General features: G+C 43.7%; 1 protein-coding gene across 1 annotated transcript in view; it reads left to right on the forward strand.

Annotated features, from left to right (window-relative positions):
* igsf9a (immunoglobulin superfamily, member 9a) overlaps positions 1–17,646 on the forward strand; it is a 42,092-nt gene extending 24,446 nt beyond the window's left edge. Inside the window, exons 7-21 of the mRNA XM_076079459.1 lie at positions 717–862; positions 2,138–2,280; positions 3,833–3,973; positions 4,403–4,519; positions 6,588–6,738; positions 7,035–7,104; positions 8,635–8,825; positions 10,353–10,570; positions 10,929–11,013; positions 11,997–12,167; positions 12,557–12,593; positions 12,912–13,723; positions 14,403–14,563; positions 14,698–15,206; positions 17,574–17,646. Coding sequence (XP_075935574.1) covers positions 717–862; positions 2,138–2,280; positions 3,833–3,973; positions 4,403–4,519; positions 6,588–6,738; positions 7,035–7,104; positions 8,635–8,825; positions 10,353–10,570; positions 10,929–11,013; positions 11,997–12,167; positions 12,557–12,593; positions 12,912–13,723; positions 14,403–14,563; positions 14,698–15,206; positions 17,574–17,646 — 3,025 coding nt within the window. The remainder of the gene's footprint in view (positions 1–716; positions 863–2,137; positions 2,281–3,832; positions 3,974–4,402; positions 4,520–6,587; positions 6,739–7,034; positions 7,105–8,634; positions 8,826–10,352; positions 10,571–10,928; positions 11,014–11,996; positions 12,168–12,556; positions 12,594–12,911; positions 13,724–14,402; positions 14,564–14,697; positions 15,207–17,573) is intronic.
* The last annotated feature ends 3,106 nt before the right edge of the window (positions 17,647–20,752 follow it).

Here is a 20,752-nt window from a genome sequence, read left to right on the forward strand (position 1 = left end):
GAAAAGCTGATATGCTGGGCTGTTTAAAAAAAACAACAAGAAACATCCAAATATGCTTCTACGACTAGGAAAAAGTGAGACAGTAGACTAAAACTAAATCAGTGCGCTAAACTAGCCTTAAAAGCTCTGCAGAGCTGCAGGGTTGGTGATAATTCTTATAATAAACCCCCTTTAACATCAGTCATTTGATTCATCGTTGATATGAAAATATTGGTAAGTGGAGTTTGAATACAAGCAGCATTCAGTAACACATTAGTGTGGAGAAATATCCAGGTCGGTGACAGTACGTGAATCATCTGACCTGTATGGTAATTAGCTTGAATGTGTGACTGTGAGTCGTCCCACAAACACGTACTGTCAGTGTGCTTGTGTAACCTGTTCGTAAGGTGTTGCAGCCTGTAAGACTCCTCTGGGTTTTTTTTAGTGGTTTGTCTTTAAATGTAAGAATGTATAAAATGAGTGGGCACTCCTCCTCCCACTCCAACTGAAGCAAAATGAAATTTCCTTAACCTCGATCTGCACACAGCGGTGAATAACTCACAGGGAAAAAACCCAAAAAAAAAACCTCCTACACTATTGATGCGCCGAGAGACTCGACTATAATGGAAGAGCTGAATTACCTCTTGCTGTTATTCTGAAGGAGCTGGTGTGTTCTTTGCATATTGAAGAATTCCCGTGTGTGTGTGTGTGAGTGTTTTTTTTTTTTCTCTCTCGAGGTCTCTGAAGTCGCGAGTGAAGATCATGGTAGATGGAACTCTACTCATCTCCCGTCTCATCCCCGAGGATTCTGGGAACTACACCTGCATGCCGACCAACGGCCTGCTGAACCCGCCGACGGCCTCCGCCAACCTCACAGTGATGCGTACGTTTCCGTCTGTAGTCGTGAGCCTTCAAAATAAATCAAATACTTCTGCTTTTTTTCCATTTCTCCACACTTTCAACACATCGTGGTTCAACTATGAACTCTACAATCGTTTTTTTTATGTTTTTGGCTTCTTGGCTCTGTTTCACCTATAACCACGCCCATTGGTGATGTCACAGTGTGCTGACACGCCCTAAAGTACACTTCTGCATCACTGCAGCAAAGTGAAAAGTTAAACCGCTGGAGTTCAGCAAAGACAAGACTGTGTTTAGTTGCTTTTTAACTCAAGTTAATCTTCTTGCCGTTGCTATAAAGACACTATGAGTAAATGCAGAGAGGACCGTTGGCAAAGAACCACAGGCACCTTAAAGTGCCTCTTTCCTCAAAGAGGCAGGAGGCAGTGTGAGAATAATTGCTAACACTATTAAGAGCTTTTTCATAAAGCTGAAATTCCTTGATGACAGAAAGAGACGGGAAGGAGTGGCCAGTAACTTTCAATGCAGTCTCTAACCATCATCTCTAATGCACTGGCTTCAGCTGTAGTCACGGCAACCAATTAAACTGTCGGAGAGGAAGTTATCACACGGTTTAATTTCACACGTCAGAAATGGGAAATATCGAATGTGTGAAATTGAACCGTAGCTGCCTTTTGAAAATCCAACTTTTTTCCTATTTCTTCAGGAAACGTTGTTGGTGAGCCCACTTAATCATTTCGGAAAAATTGCTTTGCCGTTTAAATTAGCGGAGATTACGGTGCCAAAACTATATATGTATGAATTATATTCATATCTGTGATTGACATATAGAAAAACAAACATTTTTTGTGGTTGTCAGCTAATCAGAATTGAAAATAGAAGCCTGTTTGTTCACAAATGTAAACAAGCCTATAACGGCATCAGATAACTGTTCCTGTTTAACGGTAATCAGTGTATTAAACGGCATGTTAATCCGCTTGGAAGTGACGGCAGCAAGTCCCACTCATGCGTTTCTTTATCTTGTGGTCGGCCTATTGTCACAGATTGTTCGGTGGTACAATTCACTGTTATTTTTAGTTCATTGGAAATCCTTCAGGCACCGTCAGTCAGCTGTAAATACAAGCAGCAGCACCTGTGACAAAAAAGTAGACTCACAGAAAATTGGTTTCAGCAAAACAATCTGTTCTCAAAATGAATCGGAAGTTATGGATCGTCGTACAGTTTATATGCGCCAGTACTTCCCCTGGCATCGTGGCAGTTCTTACAAAGTAAACTATTTCCATTTCTTTCCTCTGCTCAGACCCGGCCCAGGCTCTCCCAATGCCGCAGCAGACGTACCTCCCCGCAGGTATGGAGGGCGTGGTCACCTGCCCAGCGGCGGCTCAGCCTCCGCTGCTCCGGGTGGATTGGACAAAAGATGGAGAACCACTTGACCTGTCCTTGGTAATAAAAAGTCTAATTTTCCACGGAGGTCGCTGTCACCACGATAGTGCCAGACCTTTACTGTGTGCCCAAATTCAAATTTCTGTCCCCGGCTAGCACCGCCACTCTTATTTATTGATTCCTGATACTGCAAATATCACAGGGCACCATTTCCTTTTTAGCAGTGAAATGTCAGAGCCCTGCTGCTGACTACAGGCATCTGTGAGCGGCCGTCAGCAGCTCATCATGCAAAAGCTCTTCTAACAATCGGCCCACCCAACGTCGCCGGCGGAACCGCAGGGAAACCTTTTTCTTGCTGTTCCAGTGTGAAGACCGAGGTGGACGTTATGACATGTATTTTTTTGCAGGCGTTTTTAATGGGACGTTTTTCATCTGTCCGGTGATGGAAATATCCTTTCAGCTTTTCAATTGGGCAGTCATTGAACCACATACATCTTAAAGGACAGGGATGGTCAGTGCAATTTTAAAAGCTTTTGAAGCAATCCCCGAGGAACTCCTTACTGCCCGTGGCTCTCTCCTTTTTTTTTCTTTTTTTACTTCCACCTCAATCTACTGGTCACTGCGTCTGAGGGATGGCTATAGGATCGTTATAGATGAGGGGCAGGGGGTGGGACTTCTCAGCAGTGGACACAAGATTTTATTTTAACCCTTTTTGTCCTCTCGGATCGCAAAACCATATTTGAACGCAGTTTTAAAACCATTGTCTTTTGATCCACCCACTTCCTCCTCCTCCCCATCACATGCTGGGTTGATAGCCCCCCCCCCCCCCCCCCCCTTACACTTAGTTGTGAGCGATGGACATGTCGTCGGATGTGACGCGCCGCAGGAAATGTGATACATTCCTGTAGTGCGGGGACGCTGGCGTCGGAGTCCGGCTGTTATTCTGCCAATTATTCCAATTCCACGCTGGATGTCTCAAGCTCTCATACACCCATTAATACTTTCTCGCAGCCTCATTCTGGGGAGGATAATAGCAGTTATTGACTTCATTAAAGGGAGTGGGAACCTTTTTGCACAGTCAAAGCACAACACGGGCCCACTGCTGCGGCTGATTGACACGGAAATGTAGCTGTTTTTAATGCAAAAAGCTTCAAAAAGTGATGTTTGGGGGAAGCACTTCAGAGCATGTCTGTTATGTGTGTAGCGATTCACTTAAGAATGATAAATGGAATACCCCAAACGTTGAAAAAAAAAAATAAATTAGAACAGAAGACCACTTTATCTTTTACATGTACTTTAGATATCATCTTGCAAAAGCTGCGACAACATAGAGAAGTTTGGAAATAATCCTCCAGTGGGGACTCAAGTGCTGAGCCTCTTCATGACTATGACGGGCAGATATCAAAAAATTATGTCTGTTAAAATTCTTCACACACAGCTGAGGAGCTTACACGTATGGGCTTATTTCCTGCCTTTTAGCTCTTCAAGCTCTCAACAAATTCTTTTTTTTTTTTTACCTGCCATTAATGCTTTGAATATCATTCAGAACAGCATGTGCAGGCCTTTTCTATGCAGCAGCCAGAGTGGTTTGAGTATTGTGCATTTCTTTCAGTATCCAGGATGGACCTTGACACCCGAGGGCTCTTTGTTCATGACCACAGTCAATGACGATACAGCAGGCGTGTACACGTGTACCCCGTACAACAGCTACGGCAGCATGGGTTCATCTGAGCCAACGGACGTTATCCTACAGGTCAGTGTGCGCTATGGGGCCTCCTGGGTCGCTCAGCGGAGACGAGCTGTGCGTGTCATTTAAAAAGTCTCACTGTTCAAAGCTCACAAACCTGCCACTGAGTCTGTCCTTGTAGTTCTGCTAAACTGTCTATCTCGACCACCGTGTGCACATTTTTAATTAGTCACAACTGCAGCCGTCACGGCGAATTAAAAAACTTATCAGAAACGACATTTTATTGACCTTTTCACTTCCGACGTCTGAGCCCTCTGGCATTAATAGAAGTCAACTCAGACTCACTACAGTGGCTCCACTATTGGAGAGCTAATTGTGCGGCTAATCCTTTTGTTATTAAGATAATCAAAGCGGCAGTAATCCGGTCTTTAAAAGACATTGTTGCCATTGCTGCAATCTCCTTGGTTTTCGCTATATTGCTTTGGAAATCCACAGGACCCCCCGTCATTCAGCGTCGCTCCAGAGAAGCAGTACAGACAGGAGGCTGGTAGAACCCTGCTCATCCCCTGTCAAGGAAGCAAGGACCCCACAATTAAAGTGACCTGGAGCAAGGTAAATTGTCCAGCATAGGTGATTCAAGCGGTCCTGTTTTGTTCATGGCGCTGCAAATGCTTACAAGGAGGTTTGTTTTGTCTTGTTGTATGGTTACCCTGTTGCACTATTCAAAACTTAGAGGAATATGTGTTTGAAATGGGTTTTAATTCCTACAGTATTCATCCAGTCTGGTTGTCTACACCTGCTAAAAATAATAATTCAGCAGGAAAAGGCCAAGGTCTAATTGTGTCTCTTGATATATACGAAATATATGCTAAAAAATATCACTGGTAGGTCTTTTTCCAAATCCCTCTTTTCTCTTCCTCGTATAGATAAATGTATTGTATGACATGTGGTTTGGGGCGAGAAGCTAACCCGATCGTGTAAAACTGCACTTGACTGCTAGCAAGTGGGTCGCAGTTTCTAGCAAAGCCATATCATGTGGGAGGTGGTTGTCAGCTGGCAAAAACTTGGTTTACATTACCAATGGAGCGTGTTTGAGGTAGGTGGTTTTGAGGGAGGGGTGGATGGACGCCAACAGTCCTCTACAGCTCTAGGATTTTATTAAATTAAAACCATCTTGTAATTGTACCCTGCCCACATATTCCTTTTCACTTAGAAATACAGCACGTTACGTAAGTTATAGTCGCTCCAACTGTTATCTTCGGTGCAACTGTAAGCCGGGCTGAAGATTCTGCTAGTCCACCTAATGGTTGCAACATGCTCTGTACACACAACCTCTGCAGTTCACAATGCGGTCAGTATTCGGTTTTCCATGAAGATTTAGTAAGCAGTTGCTCTGGCAGTCAGCACAGTTAACATCTCATTTTAGCATGCCTAAAGGGTTTCAAATCCAGACACACGGACGACGGGACCAGAATCCATATATGGTATAACAGAGTGATTGTGCAACCTCCGGGTCATTGTAAAAGTGCCTTAAACTTCCATTCTTTCTAATAGCCATCAGAGGACTCCTCTGGTTACAAAAAGAAGTCTGATTGTATAGAAGTCTATGAGAAAATTACCCGACTTATTACTTTATTTATTATTTCAGTGAATATTGTAAACAAGTTTATGGTCTCAATCGCTAGTTTCAAGTCTTCTTTAATAGAGCATGATGTTGATTTTGTAAGTTGTGGTTCCATTGAGAGTAAAATAGACCATAAAACAGGGTATACCGGCATTGTCCGGTCTGGGAGTTTTCTGCGTTTTTGTCTAACAACTTTAACTCTTTTTCAGTGTTTTCAGCTCATGAAACTAAAGTGTCACCATTTTGTTGCCTAAAAATTGTATTCAGCGTTAGATTGTACTGGGCTCCACCCTTTCTTGTCACTTCTGGTTGTAAAAAGCCAAGATGGCGGCCGCAAAAAAAAAACCCAAGGTGGCGACAGGCAAACTGGCGTTAAAACGGCAGTCCACAAACTAACGGGTGACGTAATGGTGTCTACGTCCACTTCTTTTATACAATCGATGGTAAAAAATCTTGTAGGCGGCACCTATGGCAAATAGTGGTGATTGCAGATGTGTTTTTTCGATCACCCTTCCCACAGATCAAAACAGTGTGGCCTTTTCCCAGGGAATGTAGCACAGACGTCCAGTTCGTAATACTGCAAATGCGAGGTTTTTCATCAATGGGTTATAGGTTCAGTCACAATTGTGCTTCATTGTGCTCATCTTCCACATTATTACTTTTAAGGTACTTCTGTATTATTTCAAATCTGCAGTAAAAAAAAATGAAAGAAAACCTGTCACTTGCATATTAGTGCCGCACAAGATGACCTAAAATCGACATCACAATACAATGTCAGACTTACCTTGATAACGCGAAATGTAATGAGAATTTTTTAGCATATATGAATTATATCTCCTTACTGTGTTGGCTCAGATCTGATTGTTGTTTGGGAGTTTTTGTGAATCAAAATATAATGTTAAATAACAATGAGTAATTTCAGCTAGAGGAGACATCCATTCTGCTAGTAACTTGATATATTTTATTTATCCATCATCGCAGCTGTGCACTCTATATTATGACGGATGAACCGGAGAGTTTTGTCCCATGTGTGAATGACCTTTGTGTTCTCGGTAGGTCGACGTGGCTCGTCGCACTTCATACTCCGTAGAACCCAACGGTTCTCTTCTCCTGCAGCCTCTCACGAAGGACCACCAGGGGGCGTGGGAGTGCAGCGCCGCTAACCGCGTAGCCTCGGTGAAAACCAGCACACAAGTCTTTGTCCTGGGTGAGTGCAAACAGAAGAATACCAAAAAACTGTCGTCCAAATACGTGAGCTGTCCTGACTTTTTTAAATTTATTTTCTTCAAAATGTTTTCCATATATCTGTGTAAAACCTCTCTAACACATGCCTGTGCCTCCACTCCGCCCCCATCGGATAAATGCGGTACATCTAGAGACGGCCTCTGAACTTCAGCGGCATCAGGTAGTTGAAGTTCTGGCAATTATCCATCAGCTCCTCTACGTTTCCTCCCATTACAGGAACCAGTCCCCATGCGGCTACCTCTCTGTCCGTCTCTCCAGGGGTGAGGCAGGCCAACGTTTCCTGGGAGGCAGGCTTTGATGGAGGATCAGCGCAGACATTTTCAGTTTGGTGGGTGTAAAGCCTCTCACTTTCTTCCTCTGTAACCATAGCAGCCATCGGTTGCACTGGTATTACTCTATTGATCTCTAGGATGAGGAACTCCTTCATCTGTTATCACCTCTTGGCAGCTACAATAAAAAAAAACCCGCTGCTGCAGACCATGGCTTTATAATGCAGTGGCTATTGCTACAACACGAGGTTACTGAGAAAATACGCCAGTGTTGTATAATGAGTGAGAGATGGACAGGGTATGAAGAGGAATGTAAAACTGCAGGCAGCTGGATGAAAATGAACCAGACAGGAATGGGTTCACAATTGTGTTACTGTTGTGTTGTACTACAGTTGTAATATGTGAGAATGATGATCTCAAGAGGCAGGTTATTTTAGTGAAATTAGGTTTTGAAGAAATGGGATTCACTGAACTGTATTTAGAGTTTCCTGTTTGTTTTTTTAATGTCAGAGAGTGCATGAGATGATGTACAGAAAACTTCTCCTGAGGCGCATCTTAATCGCATTGTAACCTCGGAGCGCTACATCAGATGAAGATGAGATGAGCTATCTTACTCCCTGAGAGGGAACTGGGTCATCGCTTCAGCATCGAAATAAACATAAATGACATTTAAAAAAAACACATAAAAATAGATCAGCCAATCGGTGTAAACAAAAACCCTCTAAAGTCTCAGCTAGTCCGCACTCTGACAGCCTGGCATGTTATGACCGTACAATATTATGAAGCGAAACTCGCTGTTTAACATTGACATTGACATTCGGCCGCAATGTTTTTTTTTTTTCTCATAAAGGGGGAAAACTGCAGCAGATAGGTCTTGTGAGCACTCTGTGACTTCCAGCACATGAAATGTTAACGATCATGCAGTTGTTTGGCAGTTGTGAAACCTCCGTGTGTGGATATTCACACCATATACTTTGTAAAAATTCAATACTACAGAACAGGATAAAGGTAGCTACAAATCTCACCTATTGCTCCAAGAAGGCGTGTTTGCGTTATTGGTACGACTTGCTCTATGCATCGCAATAATATATGCTGAATTCAATTTACGCTCAAGTGTCTGGAAGAGAATAACCTCACAACCATCCACACCATGTTAATGTGAGCTACACTGAGATTTCTGTTTTCTCATAAAAGAACATCACTTCAGTCGAGTCAAAGCTCTTCAAACACCCCCCTCCCCCCCAAAAAAAAGACTGACATTAATAATCTTCAAAAGTTCCTCGAGTTTTGAATAGGTGAATAGATTTTTTCAGCCTCTGGGTCAAGTAGTTTGCTCTTCATAAAATAGACATGTAGAACCTCAGCTCCGATAGGAACTCTGAAATCACCATCATTTGAGTTGCAAGCCCTTTGTGCAATAGCAGGGATACATCAGTGCTGTCTCCGCCGCAAAATCTGGAGCTGATGATGATGATGAATGATTAATGAAACCTACTTTTCTGTCATGTTTCATGAAACCATACTGCCAGAATTCCCCGCCGCTCTTTTGTTCTCACTTCTCTCTCCTCTCTCTCTCTCCCCGTCTGCAGGGTGAAGAAGACTTCAGTTGGTGATAATGATGGGCGGCGGGACTGGTTCTCCGTGCCCGTGCCCCCCTCCTCTGGCTGCAGTCTGCAGGTGACAGGCCTGTCTCCCGCCACGGACTACCAGTTCAGCGTCCTGTCTCACAATAAAATGGGCACCGGGCCCTTCAGCGAGATCACCGACACACGCACCTCGGGTCAGTACCACTACAAAACTACAAAACTAACTTTAGGTTTGGGCAACAAAACCACTTAGTTAGGTTTAGAAAACCATCATGCTTGGGCTTAAAATATGAAATATGGAAACACGATAAAAATGTGTGCTATTACTATTTATTCTGAGTGTTGCATATTTACACGGATGCGCTTAATGTCTGTGTCCACCGCAAAACAAAGGATCCTAATTGATCCACAGGCACAGACTCATTGTTTCCGTGGCTCCGACACGTAATTGTAACAGATTACGTGCCACCACCACGAAATGCGCTGTTAAGAGGTCGTAGTCATTTTACGTATTTCTGTGAGACCAGGTTGACTTGGTAACATAGCATTCTCAACACAAACCTAAACATAATTATTTAACATGTTGGTCTGCTGGTTCACCACTTTGATCCAAACTGAACGCTCTCAACAACTATTGGATGGATTGACAAAACTTTGATGATCATCTGAATGAATGTCTGGGACCACCATCATGTCCAGTACTTTGGTTTATGACCAAATACCTGCAGAACTAATGACATGCTGGACATATGCTAACATGCTAAACTAAGACGGTGAAGACGGGTAAACATTATGCCTGCTAAACATTAGCATGTTGGCGCTGTCAGACCCTGTTAGCATTAACCTGGAAGCACCGCTGAGACTAAACACAGCCTCACAAAGCCACTGGTGTATCTGTTTTATCTGTTAACCACCAGCGGATTGTATCCTCAAAGGTATGTTCATGATCCTGCAGATGTCTACAGTCTTCCTGGGTTGATCAAATGATCGCCTGGGGGGAAATCAACATTTATATCCAGTGTTTCCACATTCACTCTTTTACAGTACTTTTAGCTATACGTATGCCTGCCTATGGCAGCCCAGGGCAGTGGCATAGTTTTGTGGAAATGTTGTGAGTTAAATGCTGATTTTTGTTACTGAAATGTGGATTTTTGCCTCTGAAAAGATTTGATCCTTCCTGGCAGAAAGTAGACATCTAAAAGATCATAAAATCACAAACCTTTTAAAGACGCAACCTGGTGCTGCACAAGAGTAAAAAAAAAAAAAATATTTAGATTCTTTTCTTTAACGGTTGAAATCTCCCAATATAACTTTTATGCATAATCAGTCATCAATATTTACAGCTTATCACCTTCTGTGCTGGTATCAAATGCTAACTCTACAAATATTGTGGCCAAATACATGTATATCACACAAACAGTGTCATGAGGATATTAATCAACCCTTCTGATATTTTAAGATGAGACCTGAAATATATCAAATCCGCCTCCCACCATAATGGCTTCTGGGTTGATTAAAACGTAACAAAACTGGGCAATACACTGTATGTTTCACCATATGCAGACTCTGCAAAATAACTAACATCCACCCCAAACCCAACTCTCCTCACACTCTCAAGGTTGAACATCTGTGGCAGTAGCAATTTCCTCCACTGTAATTTAATCTTTACACCAGAGCGTGTCTGGCTGATAGGCTGAAGGTGTTTTATTCCTGTGCATCAGATCCTCCGCTGAGGAGAAGCAAGCTCAGGCCCCCTGCGTCGCTGTCGGCTAATCAGGGCTCAGCAGGTGTCGTTCTGCAGTGGTCCCTTCCTGAGGCCCAGCACCCTCCCATCACAGGCTTTGTTCTCCAATCCCGCGCCGAGCGAGGGGAGTGGTTCCATTTGGACGAGGACATCGGTGCCAACAGTAGCGAGATGGTCGTTCCGGGTCTGCACAAGGTAACAAGCCAGTCGCGCTGCTCCCTCTGGGACTAATCAGTCCACGCTGCTTGTTGAATGCCTGCGAGTACTTTTTTTTTTTTTATCTAGGCTATACCTCTGTGGTTTACTCTTTGTAGACTCTCAATTATGCACACTTCAATGCAGCCATCACTTTTCTGTCTCCTTTCAATCTGTGTGCGCTGGTGTTTTCTTCTCCCTGCCGTCTCATCCTTCTTTTTCCTCTCCTATGTAGGCCTACACAAATTCAAATGAACTTCATTAGCATTGCAGGCACAGTCCCGTGTTGACAAAGTGTGGTTTCATCCTATGTCCTCCCCACTGTGTGTGTGTGTGTGTGTGCGGATGCTGGTCTCAGGACTGTGTGTACGAGCTGCGGCTGCTATCTCGTCGCGGGGAGTTGCTGAGCGAGCCCAGTCCATCAGTCAATGTCTCCACCATGGGTAGGTGTTCGAGAGCAACCTTGCCCCCTTTTGCATTCTCACCCCACCCTCCGTTTCCACCCGCCCTCCTCCTCTCTCAGTCTGACTCTCTCTTTCTGTATTTCTTCCCCCGTCCCTCTTTACGCAGCGTTGGACCAAAATTAGAGCAGGCCCCGGGGGAACGCTGTCCATTAGAGGCCTGAATGATAGAAATAGCTCCGCTAATAACTTCTCAAAATTGTTAGTGAGAGAATTTGCACTGGTCCTTTCTGACTCTTGTGGGAATGTGACATGAATGTTTCATTGGATATGGTACAGAGATATCGAGCGGAGGGTTGTACAAATCCCACTGGTACCACCCGTGGACTGCCTCAACAATCAGAGCTTGTGTATTGTTTAACATAACTCCGCTGATATTATTAGTTTGATGTCTGACTGAGCAAATGCAAAACAATCAAATTTATGATTTGCTGATGATGATCAACAGGGAGATTAGATTCACTTAAAATTGGTTAATACCAAACCTCATACTATATATAATTATATAATAATCTGACTATATATGTATACGCGCACATATCTCAATTATAATAATGTATGCATTATTTTAAATTAATTAACACTGAATGCATTTGAATCAATTTAAAGTTTAAAAGGATAATTGAATATTAAAACATAAATGTTTAACATTTTTGTAATCAATACACATGAATACTTTTTTATGAAGTAGGAAATTGCACAATAAATTTATTTCAAAACATGTATTTTAAAATGTACTTTAAAAAAACATTTAGATTTAATTATATTTGCATTTTTAAAGTTATCTTTATTGTCTCAGTGCGTGTTGCTTCTACGGCAAGCATGTGTTTTTTCTGGTCCTTTCATTCATTCATCATTTCGTTGGTTTATATGGTTATTGCTGACACTTTAGTCTCACTTGGCTTGCTTTTGCTTTTAATTAGTAACATTTCTATATGTGTATCACTGCTCAAATGATGTCACAGGGATGGAGATCTACCCTGCCACATCCCGACTGCTGGAGCTCGTCCCCGAGCCGTTACTGGCCGGCGTGCTGGGCGGGGTCGGCTTCATGTGCTTGGCACTGGTCTTGCTGCTGGGGTCCGCCTGTGTCATCAGCCGCAAGAGGGACCAGCGTCGCAGAAAGAAGAAGCACGGTAAAAATGCCCCTCACTCCGGAGACTCAGCAGACACTCACTTTGATGAACTGCGTCATGAATAACATCATTTATTCAATAAAATATTGAAGGCACTTTCAATCCATTATATAAATCATACCCCACTGCATGGATTTGGCGCTCCTCTTGTCCCCCTGCTCATCCATTCAGTTGTAAAAGTTATTGATGTCATATACATTACTTGCTAATTAGGATAATTTCTCATTAGTGGTTGATAAATGTAAGTGTAATTAACATTTTGGACAAGCTTGGGTGCCTCGGGCCCTTTAATGGGCCCTTATTAGGGTTGATCATGTTTTTACTTCTTGGTCAGTGTGGTTGTATCCTAATGAGTCAGATACCATCTTGCCCCTCTCCCTCCCTTTCAGAGCCCCTCTCTGTCATCTATAAATGCTCCCCATCAATGTAAGTACCCCTTTATCATTTCACTATAAGGCCTCTCATTGACCTTTCTCTCTGCTTCCTTTAAAAACTAAATGTCGAGAATGCCAGCACTTGTTTTTTTTTCCATTTCAGATCTTCTTTTTCTTCCTCATCTATTGCTGCCGCCGCTGCTGCTGTTTTAGTCTTTCTCTGTCTACATCTCTCCCGCCCCCTCTTTCACTCTCACTCAATCGTATTTTCTCTGCCTCTATTTCTCTCCCTCTTACACTTCCGTTTTTTTTTTTTTTCTTACAATTTTCTTCTTTCACCCCTCCCTCCCGCTCTTTCTCTGACTCACAGAAAGACTTCCGGCACTGGCAGTCCAGACAGTGTGTTGAAGACGAGCCTACTTCCAGCCAGCATCCTCTATCCCACCACTTCCTCTACCACCACCTCCTCATCCTCACAGACAGACTATTCCTCCTTTAGCGCTGACAGTCATCATCGGCAAAAGCAACTTCTGTCCACCCACGGCAGAGGCCGCCTTACGAGGACAACTTCTTCTCCGATTCCTTCCACAATCGAGTTGATCTCCAGAGGCCCGGATGGGCGCTTCGCACTCCTACCGTACAACCATGACACGCAGAGTGTTCCTATCAAGGAGAGTGGAAGGTATGGCCAAGCTCGAGTCCGAAGGTCTGTGTCAGTGCACTCGGATAGGGAAGACAGGAAGCAGCCAGCGTTTGTGCTCTCTGTTGATGTTCCACCTTGCAAACCAGCAGAGGCTGATTCCACAAAGCAAAGTCTTGGCATGGCCCAAGGCTTGTCCCATCACAGCCCTTACATCTCGGATCAGAAGGAGAGCTATGATGGCTTTCTTGACTTCAACAGCCTAGCTTCAAACAGTAGTTTGGCCACCATTCCTTATCAAGACAGAAGAATAACTCCCACATTTCCAGTGCTCCCACACATCCGGTCTGGCCTTGGTCAGCCATCCACGACCGCCAGCGCTCTGGTGCTCCAGATGGAGCACGAGAGGGAGAGAGGAAACCTGAGTCGCTGTCTGAAGCTGGCTCGGGAGAGGGAGGAGCTGGAGAGGGAGCTCCAGAGGTACACTCTGGACAGGGGCTCCATGAGAGAAGTGAAGAGGGAGCATTGCGATGTGGAGAGCGGTGAGGTTGGTGGTAATGAGCTTGTGTGGGAATATAAAAGCAGCACGTTGCCCCACAGATTTCCCCAGAGCAGCAAGGAAAGCTTTGCTCTATCACAGAGCCCTTTTTCTTCCTCTTCTGTGCATTGGGATGTCCGCCAACCTCTGACTCTGATCCCGGCCCGGACCTGCTTCAGTGCGTGTTCAACCGCGAGTTCCTCTTGTTTTAAGTCCGCCGACCTTCATCCTGCCGAACAGACCCCCCTCCTATCTCAGGAGGTAGGCAGCTTTTCCAAAGGCAGATTAACTCTCCCACATCTCTCCTCAAAGCACCAGAGACATGAAACGGTAGAGGCAGCACCAGAGGGCTATGATAATTCACCACAATCCACAGTCTTAGTAATGCAAACGAATGATTCATGCTCTGGGGCACGGAGACAGAACAATCTTAGTCATGGCAGCATTTCAACGTCGTCTTTCCATAGCAGTAAATACATTGAGGGATCTAATTGGGCTGCCGATGGAGTGCCAGACTCCGCAAAAGCGGAGGTAGCGTTCCCTCAGCTCACTGATGAAGAAGTGTGTGTCGAGATGAGCGTGGATGAGCCAGAGTTGGAGGCGTGTGCGATGCGGCCTGCGAAGCCAATGCTGCACGACAGAATCGCCTCGCATGTGCAACATGGGCGCTCGCTGACTCGCAGAGGTCGCCGTGGGGACGCGAGCAGGAGCGCAAGCTTTCACTGCAGCAGACCTGCTTCTGTGGACGATATTGTCAGGGTCCCAGCTGCTCCGCAAACTCCAAAACCAGAACCCTGGAGAGCTGGGACACATTGCTCTAAACTCTGGGACTCTAAGCAGCGAAGTCAGAGCCTTGACTCACGGAGACGGAGAGAGAGCGGTTTCCTGCCTCCTGATGCGTGGATAGACTCTCTCAGCCAAGAGAACTGCTCTGTTGCGTCTTCACGTCATCCAGACACTCTGTTCTGGGATCCCCAGAGATCTCTGACCAGGAAGATCTCCAAATCTCCAGCAAATACTCCTTCTGCTACCCAAGCTGCCTCCCGGTCACTTCCTGCTGTGGATGCTTTATCTCTAAGAAGCAGACCAGAGAGGACCATACCAAAAGCTGACGTGCCTTGCCACTGCGAGCCAAGAGGAGAGGCGTTCATCGTTCCCAATGCCGCTAAATGGCCAGTAGACTACCGGGAGGCCATGAAAAAGGCAATAGATTCCTTGGAGGCCATGAAGGAAGCTTCCAGATGCTTACCACACGACGACTATTACCAAGAGGCACTAGAGGTGGAGGCGGGGGGCTACGAGGTGCCAGAGTCCGGGAGCAGCTACAGCAGTTATGCCAGCAGCGGGCGAGGCAGCATGGAGCCCGCCAACGGACGCCTGTCCCTGTGTCAGCTTTCCCCAACCCTCACCAGCTCACCTGAGACCGTAGAGGAGGGCCAGGGTAGCACAGAGGACAAGCACAGTCACCAAATGGAACCAAGCCAAAGGTATTAGGGACATAATGAATGAGGGGAATTATGCTTTATTGAAGTAAATATGAAGGGTAACATTTGTAGTGCTGGAGGATCCCTTGTGGTCATTATAAGGCTTTCAAATTGAGCCTAATATACACTATATTCCTTTATAATTTATAGATTGAAATACAGAAAGTTTAGTGTGTTTTCAGAGTCTGATTATCTTTCACATACCCAGTTAATACCCAGCCAGTTTCATAACAGACATATTCTTTTCTTTATTTTTTTATTTTACGACTCATAATTAAGTGAGGGTCAAGTTATGTTTGAAGTAACGGTTGAGAAATGTCAACAATATAAAAGCAATAAATGTATCTGAAACAACGTTTCATTACTCTAGTGGCTAAGTTGATAGCAGGGCCGTCCTTCAATCAGAGGATCGGCGGTTCGATCTCCGGCTCTGCTAGTCGCATGTCGATGTGTCCTTGAGCAAGACAACCCCAAAATTGCTCCCGTTCTACGGTGTAGAAATGTGATAGAATCTGAATTGTAAGTCGCTTTGGATAAAAGCGTCTGCTAAATGACTGTAATGTAATGTCCTGTAATACTCTGAGACTGGATTTCTTCAGTGTATTTGTGCTGTAGGTAAACATTTCATCGCTTTTGTAATAATTAACACCTTTAAAGAAGCAGAGTCGCTTGTTAAGATGTTAGAAGAAAAGTCAACACTTATTTTAATGTAGGTCCTTTATGATTAATTTATTGCGAGTTCTTTGTCATCGGTAAACACTAATGAGTGCGTCAATGCCTGCGTTGAACTGTGTTTATATACTAAGTGATGTTTTGTGACCTTTCCAGGAGAAAGGTCTCAGTTGATGAGAATTATGAGTGGGATGCTGTTGATTTCGGCTCACAGCCCGGAGACCATGACGGTGAGTGTTTTTCTTTCCTTGTTGAGCAAAAAGCAGTTCATGTTTTAACTAGATACATTTGTCTGTTTTGGAATCACAAATCAATACAGTGTACAGTGTTGAGGTGAAAGGAAAAAACAAACGCTGGGTGATTGTTGTGAAGTTGATCTTGATTCGTCCAAACGGTATCTTCCTCATTTAATCTGCGGGGATGCCATGCTCCCGAGTGGATTAGAACATGATAACATCTTTCTAAAGATGGAGAAATTGTCACTGGACAGGGGTGGCCTGTGGTTTTTGGTATATAACTTCGGTCATACCCGTTTTGGGCTCACCGTACCTTCCTTCCAAAAAGACGCAGAGAACAAGAGAAGTGAAGCCAAATCAGACCAGCGACCCCCCCCCCCCCCCCCCCCCCCCCCCCCCACCACACACACCCTGCTCGGACCACGGCCATCTTTGAACTCAACCTTTATTTTGATCTCATGTGCACACCTGTAAAGTTTGATGTCTGTGTCTTGCACGCTATCGTTTTGACAAGATCTATTCAAAGGCAGAAAAAAATAACGTCTGGTAAAGTACTCAAAAGTGCCTCTGTGATGGTTCCTGCTCCAGTAGGTGACTCCGGGGCAACATTTTGCCATGATGACTCACACACATGGACTCACAAGGTGCTAGGCTTGTGGATTTTCTCATTGTGAACACGACGAGGATAAAATGTCAGTCTCAAGCTTTGGTATCAGCGTTTAGAGGGTTCGCGGTTCGAACCCGCAGGTCGTCTTGGACCCTTCCGTGTGGAGTTTGCGTACTGTATCCTCACAGGTTTTCTCGCGGTCCTCCAGCTTCCTCCCACAGTCTACAGACATGCAGCTTTGGTGGATTGGCGACGCAAAAAAATGGCCCGTCGGTGTGAGTGTGAATGGTGGTCGTCGTCTCTATGTGTCGGCCCTGTGATTGACTGGTGACCAGTTTGTACTCCACCTTGTTCTTATGATTTTAGTGGCCCCCAGTGTTTCCACATTATATAATAACAAATACTTTTTTCAATGAATGTTTTTAATCAGTGATATAGATGACAATATATATAGTATACATATTCAGTATTTACTATTACATTTGGTGTGATTTATATGTAGTATAGCGTTCCCTACTGGCTCAAATGTATATTGGGCAGACTTAATGTGGCGTGCAGTAGCAGCGTAGTATGCATAGTAAGGAGCAACATTTAACAGGCCTTAACAGCAACACTTAGCAATTTCTGATCTGACCTATGTGACATTTGTTTCAAGAACAAATTAAGGTCAGACATGTTTTCACTCTATGGCACATTTGCACTCAGAAGCCAGTATTAAATATTTAACCCATAAGCGATTGTTTCATATCCGTGGGAGTTCAGGTTCCAGGGTACGGAACCCACAGGCTGTGGACATTTATAATAACATCTGTGGTAAAACATTATGAGATAATGTCAGTTTCTTTTTACCCACAGACCTGCCGCCCTCGCTGAATCCGCTGAAGCCCGCTCCGTGCTGCAGCCTCCCCAGAATGCAGCGCTCCACTAAGGCACAGAAAAATTGTGCTCAGCTCTCTCTGCTCCTGGGGCATCAAAGCAGCTGCTCTGCTGAGTCAGAACCAGAGACCGTGCTGTTCTGACAGTGCCAGCCTTCGGCTCATCTCACCTGGTGTGTCCTCTCACTTATTGACTGGCACCACAAGGCGACAAAAAGTGCATGTGGCAGAAAGTGAGCTTTTTGTCTGAATCGATCTAATTCCCCTTTTTCAAACCAAGAAAAAAAGGACGAAATTGCTTTTAAGGGGGAGTCTTCTGCTCGGTCTCTTTGATAACCTTCACTCGGAAAATAATGGTCTTCAACAATATTGCTCTGGGTAAAAGTGATGGAAACACAAAATCACCTTTACCCTTATTCAGAGCTTTTAAAGGTTGCTTTGCTTTGTTACCCATCGCCATCACACGCTCTGCATTTTCTTTTGAGAAGAGTCTGCCAATCTGCCGATATCAAAGCTTTCCACTGTGCTGATGTCTTCACCACGTTCTCTTGTGTGTGTGGTTGGATATGCATTCATCATCTGGGGATGACTCAGTGGCCACACAAGGGGAAAAACAGTCTCAGTCATCATCAAGTGACTGGTTATGGGCTGGGGATGATTACGTTTTTAGATATCATCAATCACCTTTTGAGTTCAACAAGAGCTGTTGATGAAATGCCGATAAATAATGAAGATAAATAGAATATAAAAACGCTACTTTGCTGCAACGTTCATATTTTGCTTTAGTGTAAAACTGTTTCTAAAAGGACAATTCCCCAACGGAGATCATTATCTGCTTTTTTTTTGCTCTTGAAATACTTTGAATTCTCGGTATCTAACGATCTACTCCGTGTGGCTAAAAGCCTTCAAGAACTCTAATTATCTTTGGTAATTAAAGAGGGTCGGGTCGACTTGTAGGGTTTGCCCGTTTTATTTTTTATGGACACAAAGGGAAATTAGCTTTTAGTTTTCAGTTTATTTACCAAGGATCAATTCACTCAATGACTCCCTGCAGCACCTGCTGTATACGCGCACAGTTGTAAACAGTGACACTCGGGAGCTAACAGTGGTGCTGCTAAGTGGCACCAGTTAAGTGGTTAAATGCCTTGTTTGAGGGCAGGTCAGCAGCAGGTACTGCGATGGCTACTGCGTAGTAATACTGTCATATTACAAAATGCTGATGTGGTAATTAAAAAAATTAATTGTAATCAAAAATGAACACAATGTGATTTGAGTGCACATCAGCATTTATAACAGCCACGTTTTAGACACAAATTAACTCATTTCGGTGGAAGCCATATGTTCAGTGGATTCACTGAATATATCTGACTTGCTGGTTAATAATCTGGAAAAAACAATTCCCGAAAACAATGTTGCCAACTCTTTTCGATGGAAAGAAGCCTGATCGAAAACTGGCCAGATGTTGATGGATGGCTTCATGCGCCAATGTGCATATTGTTGACTTCATTACCGAATATTTTTTAAAATGAAAGGCAAACAAAGAAGGCAAGCTCAATTTAACCGACTCTAACTAGCATTATCGTTATCATTACCTTAATCTGCCTCTAATCTCAAAAACATTCACTAAGAAATAATGTTGACTCTCTTAAAGGGTGGGAAGCCCCTTTAAATGCCCTGCCACTGTCTGGTGTCACTGGGCACTCGCGTGTGCAAAGAGTTTAGTCTGTTGTGATATAGTATATTGATCTCGCCAAGGCCGACTTCCCAATGTAGATTGAGATTGTTCCTGTTAGTTCTGCGGGATGGAACCAGCGACTCTCGCGGCCCAAACCTGCCACCACCGACTGCAAACCCGCTGAGAGAAACATGCCTATGCTTCATGCTCTTTTCTTCATGAACAATGGAAGAGAAAGGAAAATTGGGTTCGGCTTCGCCGCTCTCGCTCAAGGCCTTCACATTAGTCAACCAAATAATTAACTCGGCGCTCCACAGCGTACCAGAGCATTGTGGGGTATCATTCCTATAATTGAAATTCACTCATAGAGGCTACATTTACTGCAAATCAATGTTTCACGTCTGCAGGAAATTTTCATTTTCTCGTGTACACATATCGTACCTCAGGTCCGTGAATGATCAAACCCCATGTGCTGCTCCTGGGACTTGGGTCAGCAAGTTTTTTTATTTTTTTTTATTTATTTGATTTATTTTTGTTTTTTAAAATCTACTCAATATAATACTTTTTAGGAAATAATTCTGCCAGTTTTTAACTTTCAGGGCTACAACCTGAATAGTGTAAACATAGGGGGAACTGCTCTATGCTGTAACTGTATGCACACACACACACTACTGGCTGTATAGAAATGTGGATACACCGTACTCCAGAGTAGCAACAGAATAAAACATCACAACATAATCCTGTTCAAACACCAGCGAGAACTCATAAACCTGATTGTTATACTGCTTCCTTTTTCAGTTATTGTGTGTACTTAATGGGATTAGCTTTAAAGCAAGCACTCTTTTATTATGGCCGTTAAGCAGCGGATTAAATATTTGCAAATGGCAGGAAGTGACTCTCGAAGCTTGAAACCTATCAAGGAAAATAAATGTCGCATACAAATTGAAGAGTGAAACCATACGGCACTCATGTTAGCTTGGTACATTCTGAACTCGCCATAATTAGTGAGTAACCTGAGTTTTTATGTGAGTGAATGTCAGCGTACTGAAAAACTTTCCCGGTCTGGGTTCTCTTGTTTTTAAAATGAAAATGTGATTATAGCATTTTTCAAAAAAACTTTTTGTTTGTAGAAAAGTGACCGTCACAGCCTCTCGCACTCCACCGTATTTACAGCAGACATAATTCTGATTTGTTTTAACAGTAGCAGACCAGCTTTTTTCATTCAGCTTCTAATCTCTTCCAAAAGTTAACTTATCTGCAGCAAGAAGAGGATGTTGGCCAAAGTGAGATGCAAATAAGCTGCCGATAATGAGTCCTTCTAAGAGATGAAAGACCAGAAAGTTTGAGCTGCAAATGGTATTGTACTAGTCCAAATCTCACCTACATTTTTACATTTAAAATAAAATCAGATTTTTGCACTTTTTTGAGAACATTTAACCAGATTTTTTTTAAACCCCCGAAAACGTTAAATCTGAAATGTTTCT

The sequence above is a fragment of the Anarhichas minor genome, unplaced genomic scaffold (assembly GCF_050575085.1).
Source record: "Anarhichas minor isolate MPS153535 unplaced genomic scaffold, ASM5057508v1 ptg000073l, whole genome shotgun sequence".
Taxonomy (NCBI): domain Eukaryota; kingdom Metazoa; phylum Chordata; class Actinopteri; order Perciformes; family Anarhichadidae; genus Anarhichas; species Anarhichas minor.